Source organism: Cyanistes caeruleus, chromosome 4 (genome assembly GCF_971803275.1).
Source record: "Cyanistes caeruleus chromosome 4, bCyaCae1.hap1.1, whole genome shotgun sequence".
Lineage (NCBI taxonomy): Eukaryota > Metazoa > Chordata > Aves > Passeriformes > Paridae > Cyanistes > Cyanistes caeruleus.
The window spans coordinates 14,729,016-14,741,518 of record NC_141704.1 but is presented as its reverse complement, the minus strand read 5'-3'; the positions used below and the strand labels follow the sequence as shown (position 1 = coordinate 14,741,518).

At 35.6% G+C, this 12,503-nt stretch overlaps 1 protein-coding gene across 3 annotated transcripts in view; it reads right to left on the bottom strand.

Moving 5' to 3' along the window:
* Positions 1–12,503, bottom strand: part of SLC2A13 (solute carrier family 2 member 13) — a 143,752-nt gene that overhangs the window by 69,674 nt on the left and 61,575 nt on the right. For all 3 annotated transcript variants that reach the window (XM_086886818.1, XM_086886819.1, XM_086886820.1), the window contains one exon: positions 7,077–7,185. In XM_086886818.1, coding sequence (XP_086742944.1) covers positions 7,077–7,185 — 109 coding nt within the window. The remainder of the gene's footprint in view (positions 1–7,076; positions 7,186–12,503) is intronic.

The following is a 12,503-nucleotide window of genomic DNA, read 5'->3' as shown; positions in this document are numbered from 1 at the left end:
AGGGTCACTTCTCAAAAAAAGTGTTATTGGAAGAATTTATGAAAACCAAATAAAAAAATCTCTAATGGATTATTTGAAAAGCAAGTGGATGTACAACATAGAGTTTCTTTTTTGTTTTATTAAATATCTCCTAAAGCTTAAGAGGAAAATGCAAAATTTAAAAGAAAGATACAAACTGGACAGTTTACCCACAATGAAATAATGAAGGATGAAAATCTAACCAGACAGCAGCCTTAATGTCATGGAGTCATCAGAGAATATCAGACTTGTCAATTACCAAACCTTCTCAATTATCCTGACAATACTACAAAGTATCTGGAGAGAACATTAATGCAATAGTCCCTCCTTTAGTCAGACTTAAAGCCCAGGTGGGTCTGAGAGTTCTCAAGGAAAACTGAGGTGACAAGTTACTGGCCCTCCAAAAATAAATGGCACACAGCAGTCTGCTGGGAGTTACTGTGCCCAATTTGAATTTAAGGCAAGAGCACAATAAAAGGTACTCTCCTTCAGTAACTGCTGTGCAACTTGGATGACATTTAGCATTGCATCAGCTTGGGTTATTTTTTTTTAAATACAGCATGATACTTTCTGGATTTTGTTTTAAAATGCACAGCCAGACAACACAATAGAAACCTATACAACATTAAAAGTCAATGCCTGAATAAAAATCACAAGAAAAATGTGAATCACCATTACTTTTTGCCAGTAGAACTTCTGTTTAACGATCTCAGCAACTATTTTCCAATATTCAAAACAACAACCAATGCTCTAGGAAAACCTCATTTCAATGACCAGCTTATTCATTATAAATCTGTCATAATCTGTAAATAAATTCAGTCATTAATTATAAATCTCTATATGGCTGCTGATGCTGAAAGAGTAGAGAAGGTTGCTACTACTTGTGCAGTAATTCACAAAAGAAGGCATTTATTTGATGATGTTAAAAAAATGAAAAGTTTATCTGTAGTCAGGTATGTCAAATATTGTCCTATGTTCCCTACTCAGAATTTCATTTTGAAGAAGTTAAAAAATTGGAATTTAAAGACAAGTTTCTGAGTCTTCAGTTTCACCACCCCACTGGGATTCAGCTGCACACTCATGTTAAACAGAAGTACCAAGTTGCTTCTGAGGCTACAGCAAGGTACTCACAGGTTTCAGCTCTGAAACTGCTGCACAACAGATCTGGCAATTAAACCTGCCAGGAAATGTGCTTCCCATTAAACTCCTCTCTGGTCTCTATTTAACTCCAGAAGCATCCTGACTTATTTCCCAGTCTCACTCCTATTTCTTTCATTTTCTCATTCATATTTGGTACAATATTTTCCCCCTTTTTGTATTAATTGTTCTAATATTATCTTCAAACCCTAAATTTCCACTTGTTACATAACCTCTTCTTGTCCTCTTTTGTATATTTCTTCTTTTATCCAGCTTCTTTATTCTCTCTCATTATTCTGAAGTATTTTCCTTCTCCACATAGCATTTTATTCCCCTCCCTATTTCTTGCCAGCTGAAAAAAGATGCTTCTTTTTATCATCCTTTTTTCTGGTTCTTTTGTTTGCTTACATAAATTTAAAAAACAACACTGTTAGAGCTCAAAAACATCTGAGGATCAAATCCAAATACCAATACATTTTATAGGTGGATTCACTTAACTTTTAGGAGGTGCAAAGATATCTCAGAAATAAAAAAAAAACCAAAAAACCCCCACTTTATTAAATAGGAATAACAGATCATATACACCTGCAAATAGCTTAGCAAAAATGCTGAAGGCTATATGCTTTTCCTGTTGACACATTATACCACTTGCCTGCTGCAGAAAGCTTTTCTAGCACAATGTGAAAAGATAATGGTAAATTACAAAATTAGCACCACATCAAACTTGGTATTTCAACTGCAGAACAAAGTATTTTGTCTGGCTTTCATCAAGTCCACTTAAAGTATTGTGAGAGTACGAATAATCCAGAGGATACAGCTGTCTCTTCAATCTTAGATAAGATTTATAGTCTTGAGAGCACAGGCAGTCTTTGGGAACAGACAACAAACCTCTCGAAGAGCAGCAGAATCTCCAACGCAGGTCATACCACCTGCAAGCAATTCTGACAAGACAATACTGAACTCCCTCCAATTATGGCTAAATTACTGCCTAGTATTCAAGATAGGTTTTGGAAAAAATCCCAAGTTTTCTTCCCCATGGTTTGGAGACTTTTTTTACTGCCACGAGGCTCCACATTACCAGATTTTTCTTCAGATGTCCTAGTTCTGGAGGAACATGAGCACAGAGATAAAATATCCATTGATGGTTTTCACTACACAATGTGAAACAGCTCAGATTCTTCAAGGCCCCTCTTCCTCCCACCCCCTAAAAATGGAACTTCTTCCTTTTTTTAATTTTTTGGGGTTTTTTTTTTCTTATAGTAAGACACTGATAGGAAAAATTAATTTCAAGTTTTACCTCAAAATGGTTCTCTTCCCGCAAGTTTTAACTACGGGCAACATTAGCCTTGAAAATACTTTAACATCAACGATTTAACCAAATTCTGGGATATATTACTATTAACAAGCTAATTTGTAGTAACTACTCCCCTGGAATACAACTTCCTTCAGAAGGCCTTTCTCAGACTCCTGCCAAGCAGATCTGGACTCTAGGCTTGAAAAACTGAGCTTCCATTTTGAAGATGAGAAAACATTAGAATGATAAGAAACTGAGAAGTTAAACGAGTTCAGACCTGCTCACACCAATGTGAGAGATGCTTGTCTAAAATTGGAAGATTTTAATGGGTCAGTTAAGCTTGCCAAAGCCACAACAAAAAGGAAACAATTGTTCTATGTCAGGCACTCCATCAGACAGCAGTGATACCCTTGTTCTTAGGGGAAAAAAAGGAATCAAAGCAATAGGCCACTGAGCTTTATTCTTTTGCTGACTAAATTTATCATGCTAGAATTTGTTCCTATGACAGTCACAACCTCCTTAGCCTATTTTTACATTTTGCTTCTCTTTTAGAACCACCTCCTCAATGCAGAGGTTGCTCCACATTCTGTTCTCACCAATTCAGAAACATCCTGTTCATGATGAGTTTCTGGTTCCTCACGGCTGGATGTTATACACATTCATGTGTATAACAAGTGTGATTCAAATATGATATGAAATTATTTCTGGGCAAAAATCAAATCAGCTTATGGCACAATGAAAAGGGCTGAGCACAGCCTCCAACAATTCTTACAGCAATTCTGGTTTTCCTTTCGCCATCCTCAAGAGAACTCAAACTACACGTGGGCTTCATTGCTCTCATTGGCTTCATTACTGATATCCAGTTTTTAACCAGAAAATTTATAACAGATCAGAATCTGGAGATTCAGATCCGATTATTAAATCTAAAGCATGGAAGCTCTAGATTTTTATTGCTATCTCCATGTGTTTCTTTTAAGTAATTTTTGCTTTATAGCATCTCTTCTTCTACTGGGTACACTCAGTGACTATTTTTAGACCTCTACAAATTCCTCTAACATCCATAATTTTTGATTCAACCTTTTATTTTCTAAGAATTAGAAATTTCAATTAGAAATTGATGAGTTACTCAGTAAAGCATATACAAACTGGGGAAGTATTAAATCATTGTACAATTGTGTTATTTTTTGTATTTTCACATCCCTTTATGATTTGATTATTGGGGTTTAAATGCGCTTTGCAGACACACACAAATTCATTCTGATGGCCTCACTTTTCTTACAATAAAATACAAGATTAAACAAATTATTTTATAGCAGAAAGAGCAGAAAATCTCAATCCAGAAGATTAGAACAAGTCAGGGCCCACCATGGATGCTGTCATGTTAAGTTAACTGGTCAGAGGACAACCAGAGGATAAATTCTCAGCCACAGAAGGCTAGGCAACTGCAAGTTAGGGCCATCAGCCACCTCTTCTCTGGCCTAAAAAGGGCCAAGAAACAAGGATTTACAGTGGTACCAAAGGTACAGTGAATATCCACTGTCAAAATACTTTTAATGTTGGTTTTTGAGAAACCACTGAAGGAAAATCTGCAAAGTACTAGATCCTCCAATCATAACCAATTCCTGCTTTCATGCTGCAGGAGAACAGCAATCCCAGAATGACACCACTAAACATTATAAACAGAAAACTAGTGCTTAGAGAGTTAATACAATCTGACAGTTCCTTAAGGTACCTTCTAATTACAGCATTAAAAGGCAATCAGCAATTTCTATGTAAGCAAACCATCAACAGACAGCTGCTTACTTGTATTTGAAAAATGTCCTTTCACAGCACAATGTCTTGCATACCTGATAACTAAAAATTTAGTTATACTGGAATATTAAAAGAAACTGGATATTGCAAATGGTTGACAATCCAGTCCTTTAACAACAGTGCCTTCGTGTGTTTATTACAGGCATTTTATTATTTTAAAGCTAAGATTCAATCACATTTTATAGTTGTAATACTGTCCTCCTACACATCCACAAGCAAATTAGGTCAATTCCAAACTATTTGTAAAACCTCCTTCATAGAAAGCAGTTTGAGATTTTAAAACATAGCAAGTTTAAAATAAACGAAGTCAACCTACCAGTGTCATAAGCCTTGTGAACTGTCAATTTTTTGTTCTAGTCTAATAAAGCCTAACTAATAAGAATCAAATTGTGAGAATGACTGGCCTTGGCCAGAGATTGCATGCACACCACATTTCATAACATTTTAATAATGTTTATTATGTAAGTTTCCCTAATTAACTTCTAACTTATTTCTACATTTGGCATCTGTAACATCCTGTGGCAATGAGTTCCAATATGTAATTATGTGTTGCATGAAAAAAATGCTTATTTTAAACCTACTGCTGGGTAAGAGCTAGGAGTCATCAAAAACGTGTTAGAAGAAATGATGAATAATCATGCTCCCCTCATCCTCTCCATAACGTTAGTATCTTTATATACCTCTTGTAATTCTTGTGACCTCATTTCTTTTCCAAGTGGCAGAGCTCTAATCATCCTTTTCAAACACAGGTATCTCTTTCCCCACACATAACCTGCTTGTTCTTATTGAAAGAAAGGACATCTGCAACTGTTTGTACTATTCCAGATCGGCCATGGATGTTGTCACGATGTTTATATAGAACGATAATGCAATTGCAAGCCCTCTTTTTTGGGTAAAAACAATTTAGACTGCCATGCATGTTAAGTTACCCAGTTCCCTCCTGCAGGCATTACTGAATAACACTGTACAGTTAATGCACTTGCCATTCCACTAATCTGTTATCTTGCATTATCTTCCCAAAACTGTTCATGTTCACAGATTTGGGGGACCTTTATATTGTGAATGCTGTATGGATACAAGCTGTTATTTTGTTGTTTAACCCCTTTCACAGATTTATGAAAGCAGCAAAGATCTTCATATAGATCACTGTAGGAGTCTATTCTTGGTTTGTGATAACTGACCTTCTATTCTCACCCTTTTTTTTTTCCATCTTAAATAGTTATTTACCTGAAAGGACTTCTCACTCACTTCTGTGACGATGTGATTTCTTCAAGAAACTTTGGCTGCAGTTGACATGGTTGCTTAGGATGGTTAATTCATGTGGGATTTACAGTTCTAACACAACCATGGACTCACATCCAAGCAAGCTATAATCAGTCTACAACAGTCATGGTTCTTCTTTGTTGTTTTATATCGTACACATTCATTTTTCATATTTATAAGGACACATCTCATTTGATTCTATGAAGTTTTAATTCATTTTTATAAAGACAGAAATAAAAATTTCTGGGCTGTAGCTTCATATAAAATTATGTTACATTTCCAAATTCAGTGATTATGGATGCAAATTAGTCCAGATCTGTTGAGTCTACCCTGATCAGTTTGTTATTTTTTAATCAGCTTGCTCTAGAAGTGTTCCCCTAATACTTGAGTGTTAAGCAGACCACCTGAGACATCCTAAGTAGGCTCTAGTGCAAAAAGCTTCATATACCCTCTATAATTAACACAAATGCAAAAAGTGTCTTTGTGAGATTCAGTGCTAAACACTTATCTTCTGCTGATATACTCCCAACATCTTGATCCTTACTGGGCCTGGAGACTGTTAGGTTTCTTGTTTCTGATGTGTCTGAAAAAATTATCAAAGCTCTTTCTGTGCCTGTCTTCTGGATTTCACACATAACTTGCCAGTTTTGTGTCCAAGTGTTTCCCACATTGGCTTACAATTCCTACTTTATGAAGTCTTTCTTTACCTGCTACAGATTTCCATCCTTTACAGTTTAATAATACTGAGTCTGGGGCATTTTTTCTTCCAGTATGACAGATGGCAGTGTTTACTTTAACATTTAATATGGTAGCTCTTGATACCACTAAAAGCCTTATCCTTTTAGCTGTTCATTTTAACAATTTCCTAAGATTCATGCTCCCTTAGGCATAGTTTTCTCTGTAAAATGTTATGGCAACATATTTTATACTTGCTCTTAAAACAATAAGGCAACCATATTCATTATAATTAGTCCTGTAGCGCAGCCCAACAATAATTTCACCTTAAGCTCTTGCTCATTGCACAGCTGTCAAGAGCTACTCCTGTTATGAGCTGACAGCTTGTCAGAAAACTCAATACATCATTCTTCACTTCCACATTTACTGAGTCTTCATACACATAACAAAACCATGTAAAAGCAGTAAATGTTTCTTCCCTCAGCATCCTTTAGCACTTCACAGTAATGTTCCACCCCATTAACATGGTTAATCTAACCCTCACCTTATTGTGACTGTTTGCACACAAATTCAAACCATAAATATGCTTTCTTGTCCAGACATACATAGCCTTGACTATGACCTTAACACAATAATGCATCTCTCAGAATAGAGTTTGTATTCTCATGTCTATAAATATGTTTACCCCTATACAAACATCCTCTTGTACCAATTTAATGTGAGGTCAAATATGTCAACATCTGAATTTCAAACCAGCATTCCAGATCTCAGACTCAATTTTTCACCTTTCAGACTTTGTCCAGAAGATCATCTATAACTGCTAACTAACTGATTTTTTACTAAAACTCATAAAAAGAAGCAATTGGAAAATACATACATGACGGTGTTAATCCCTGACAGTTGTTGAAACATCTGCAGACCACAACCCACAATTAAGGCTCTTCGAGTTGGAGGGTATGTTAGCATTCTGCAGATCACAGGTCCAGCTTAAAAAAAACAAGACAACAACAAAAGAATACATAATAGTTCTTAAGTGATCGCTATCAAGACAATGTTGCCAGGCATAGCAGACTTTCCACCTTAATTTCAAGCAAACTTGTATTATTGCAATTATTTTTGAACTGTTTGGCAATTTAAGTTCTTCTTTTCTGCACTGTATTACCAAGAGGATTATCAGGAAGCCCAAGCAAAAAAAATGAAAACATTTTTGTACAATGTCTTCTGCTGGAGTGAAATGTCCAGCTCTCCTTATATCACACTAACAGATTACACATCAGCTGCAACTGAATGTACTCAAAAATTATCACAAAATGTCACTGTTGTTTCCTTTCTAAAAGTTTCCATTGTTATTGATTTTGAGAGCCGTTGTTATTGTTATTGAGAGTTACTGCTCAGGTCTGGGTATTGGAGATAAAGTATTCTCCTTAGTCCCCTAAAGACCCAATTTCCATGAACCAGTTGCAGGTGTGGGTACTTTGAAGGTACTGGATAGATCTGTTCTGCATAGCTTAGAGACCAGTGGAGGGAGCAGAAATTAATACATTTATTCTATACCTTTGGTAGCAATGGCATGAGGCTGAATTTAAGATTCCCTCAAAGAAGAAAAAAACAATGAACAAAATTCCTGGTTAACAGAGAAAACTCTAAGACTTCAAAAGTATCCTATTAAAAAATAATAATAATAATACAGAAAGCTATGGGATAATAAGCAAAAATTTAAAATCCCTGACTACAGTATTGACTTGAACTTCTCTCTGCCCAGAGTAGACCTTTTAGTGCTTTTTCACTAGTACAGCCTGGTGAAAAATTCTAGCTTTTATACATCTTGTCACATCTAGCACATTTACTCCAAACATCTAATCACAATATGAATAACTAAAAAGAGTTGCCATCAAAGAAAAATAAAAAGAGAGAGGTGAAGTGGATCTACATTTATATGTTTTCAGTGCTTCCTGAACATACAGAAAATATTTTAAGTATTGATTCAGTAAAAAACCCTAAATGAGTCTGTTAGTGAAGAACAATTTACATGCAGAATTTCAGCTTCAGAAAGCTGGAAAGCTATGAAGAACTGCAAGAGCTGGACTCTAGAAGGGGGTTTAGATAACATTTTCTTCACTGAAAGAAAATCAGATTTACCTAAGAAAAACTTACTTTCATTTCAAATTATGGTATTTCTAATTCATATCTCAATTGTATCATCATTTAACTTTTCTTCTTTGATAGCAGAATACAGCTTGACTAATTTTCTAGCTGGTTTCCAAGTAACACTAGCAGTCAGACAGTACACAGTCCTATGTGTCCTGCCATTTAGCCACATCATTACCTCAAAAAGCCTCCAAGTAAAATCAAGTGACGGTATTGTCAATATATAGATCTCAAAAGAAATCTATATATTGTCAATCTATAGATCTCATAAGATATTCCCAGACAAGACTCATGACATCACTGGGCTGACAAAGGTTCCATACTCAAAGTGGCATTTCCTCCGTGGAAAAGCAATGAAGCCAGAACTTGCTGCTAGCTAGGAGTAGTCCAAAGCTCAAATTTCACAAAGAAGAAGATTTACTAATACGTGTACCCACAAAGTTTAACTCACAAACACCACTAAGGTCCTCATACCCTACATCACACCTGAGCATGGAGTCCTTGGACTTAAAAATCTTATCTGGCAACTGATTCTGCAGCATCTGGTGTAAATCCAGGCTGCTGAATGCCTACAAAAGATCTTTCATTCTTCATAAACTTTGTATAAGGTCCTTAACTGAGTTCTAAAATCTATCTTTATTTTTCAAGGGATATTTTAGACAATCTACATCTTCAAGTCCACCATCAATGACTCTGCTCATTGAATAAGCTGGAACTCTACAGCAGGTACTGTTAGGAAAGGAAGCAGTAATGTCCTAAGGAACTGAAAGGTTTTTAGTAATTCCTGACTATGGATGCTAACTGTGAAGCAGAGAGAAAAGTGCCTGTAGAAATTGCAGGCCACATAGCTTTCTCAGTCTTGCCTGAGAAAGTGGCCTGGGAAATCATGGGGAGGAATTAAAACGATCCTCAGAGATAGAAAGCAGCCTTGCAGGTGCTGTTTGTCTGTTCCTTGTTTTCCTGCAAGAGAAGGTCGAGGGGTGGTGAACCCCACTGACCAATGATGGTGATGTGTTAGTTTGCTAACCAATAAGAGTTTCTTTTCTGTACTTTTCACTGTATCGGTCTATAAAAAAGATCAGAAACAATAAACTGAGAGAAATTCTCCTGATCGACTCCTAGAGAGTCTGTGTCGTTCTTCTCGCCATTCCTAATAGAGGGACACCTGACCACTCAGCTATTTGAAAGAAGTTTATAAAACTTAATTAATAAAACAGCATTGTACAAAACAATTGGGAAGAAGGCACTAAAATGAATAGTGAGAAATTAAAGCAGCTGTTCTCAGACAATGGTTTGCAACTCAGAGGGAGTAGTGAGCTTCCAACAAAGCTCCATCACACAAATCAGTCTGTGCATCTGAAGTGCAGCCCTGAAGAAATGTTAAGACCACGTAGGAAAGTTTAGACCTTTAGAACATCCAGTCAAGTTAAATTCAGTAAGCACTTGGAATTTTTCAGACTGCTAATTAATTGGACCAGAAAAATTATGTTAAAAATTATCATACTCAAGTCAGCAATTAAAAAGTTTTGCTCCAAATATCTGCCATGGCAACCACCACATACTAATAGGCATACACAAAATTAAAGGATTGTCTTTCATAAAATCCACAGCCTTCAGGTTTACAAACCAATAAATGGAATGAAAGAAATAAACAAATTCTAATCTCTGTATTAAAGGAGCTTTACAAACTCAACTAAAAAGCCTAAACAACTCTGACTGTAAAACAGCAAATGAGCATGAAACTTTTTATTGAAACTATCTAGCTCTGAAACTAGCTATACTATATTTGTATTTTCTTATCAGAAATCCTCCCATCCATATCGTTGAGTTCAAATGTTACCATGTTCTTAAAAATAGACAGCTCTAGGCATAATATGGATTTTAAGAACAGAAAATGCATTTAAACTTAAAAATTAAAACCAAAACAAGTTTTCAGAATTAAATACATTCTTCTGAAAATAAGTCTTCTGAAATCTTAAATGGTACTTCAGTAGTTTCAGATAACCCTTAAATATGCTGTTAGCTATGACAACAGATTAAAATAGCACTAAACAATAAAACCATTACACCTTTAAAAAATGGAACAACTTAACTGCCCATAGAACTAGATGGAAACAGATTATTTAAATGTAAATCACCGAAAAAAATATTTGGCAATTTTAACAAAGGACAAAATAGTGATTTGTCTCCAAAAAGTCAATTTTTTTGTTAGTGATACTATTGCCTTAATTGTTGTTGTTTTCATCTGAGAGATTTAGACACATTCCTGCATCAGAATCACTTCATTTGAACTTGAGAAAACAACAAGATACTTAATTTCTTTCTTCTAATCTATGAATAAAAATGAAGTTAGAACGATGAGACCTCCTAATGCTTGAACTCAATGAGAATAGATTTAGTTGGACTTGTTCTGCGGTTGTTTCTGATAATTACTTTAACTGAATTAAATTTTAACACAGAATATTTACAAGGGTTCAAAACATGCTACAGTAAAGGGCAGCTGGAGCTTCCTCTATGCAAAATGACAACACAGGATAAAGAGCAATGGAAAAATAAGGATACTGCTGAAGGTGACATTCCTTGAAGTGTTTATACACAAAGTGGATTGCTGTGATCCAAGTAGATATTTCACAGCATAATCCAAACTCTCTACCAAAATAGACATTCATCCTTATAAGCAAAAAGCAAAATTAGAATTTGGAAGTTTAGCTTCACATCCAAAAAAAACCTTATTAGCTTACACTGAGCTAAACAGGAAAGGAGAAGCTGTTCTTGTCAAAACATTACTTCTGAAAGTGAGTGGTGCTCTCCAAACATTCTATTTTTTGACTGGTTATCTGAAACTTTTAATGGCAGCTTCTTACATTTTAGCAGTTATCCTTGTTACTAGGCATAACCCACAAGTTAGATTTGGAAATTATGAATCATCTGATCAGGAATTTTGATTTTTATCTGTATGAGCAAAATGGATTGTATGGCAATCATAGGAGCTTGGGTAACAGGCAACTAAAATATGAGGGGATTTTCAAAGACAGCACAACAAAAACCCTAGCTCTAAAAGGAGCTTATATAATGAAACCTAAAAAGAAGAAAAATGAATTCTTAGTATCTCCTTCTGAAAATTAACTGTGTTCACTTCCAGGAAAAAAGAAATTGTAGTACAGACATAAAGCCAACCTAAACATCCCACAGCAAAGGCAGACAGACATCTGGTGCCTGGAAACCTTGTGACTCCCCATCCCTCAAATTATTAGTAGACTAACTGGACAGATTTCACAGCTAGGAATCGATGGTTAGAGACTAGGCCCTGCCAAAGTCATTTGCAGGTTCAAACATTCTTCTGCCAGCTAATCTAGGTAACAGCTTGTAGCAACAGCTTAAAACCTTATAGAGCTCCTGCCAGCATTTTGTACTCTTTGCATTTCCAAAAAGGCAGGTTTAGCCAAGCAACAACACAGCCACTCATCAGTTTAGCATTGATTAAGCTAAAGAGTCAGAGCAGTTTCCTGGATCTTTTTTGTTCAAATGCCCTCCCTTCCACTCAGATAAATCTTCAAGGAACTGGTCTACAGCAGGGAACAAAAAAAAAAAGAAAGTTTGGGCTGGTGATCTCAATAACAAAGGACAAACATGGGAATCACTTCTGGATTTCCCTTCCTTATAAAGTGATAGCTTCCAGTGCAGCCTTCTCTGCATCATCTGCAGAACCTTCCTCCACATAGGACTCCTACTCTAAAGCACTTACAGCTAGTTATTATTATCTGTGTATGAATAATATACTAAAACAAGCATCCGTTTCCTCCCCTTGCCTATTACATGATTATTTCCTAAAAGTATCAACCTCATTAATTTTTCCTTTCTGTAAAATTTAACAAATCAATTAGAAAAAAGAATTAGCTTTAAGATCAAAACTGCATTAATTATCCTGTGAAGATACAAACCAATTTAACTTGGGTACCATGATCTTCCTCACTATCTTATAATGTTTCCATTATAAGATAGTTTCCAGTAACATTGGAAGAACCATTCCCAGCACTAGAAGAAACTTCCTACCTCAAATAGTTTAATCTTTTGAGAAAATTCAAGATTTTTTTTTCCTTTTTTTTTTTTTTTTTTTTACAGCACAGATCCCATCAGTCAAGAAGGAAAGAAGACT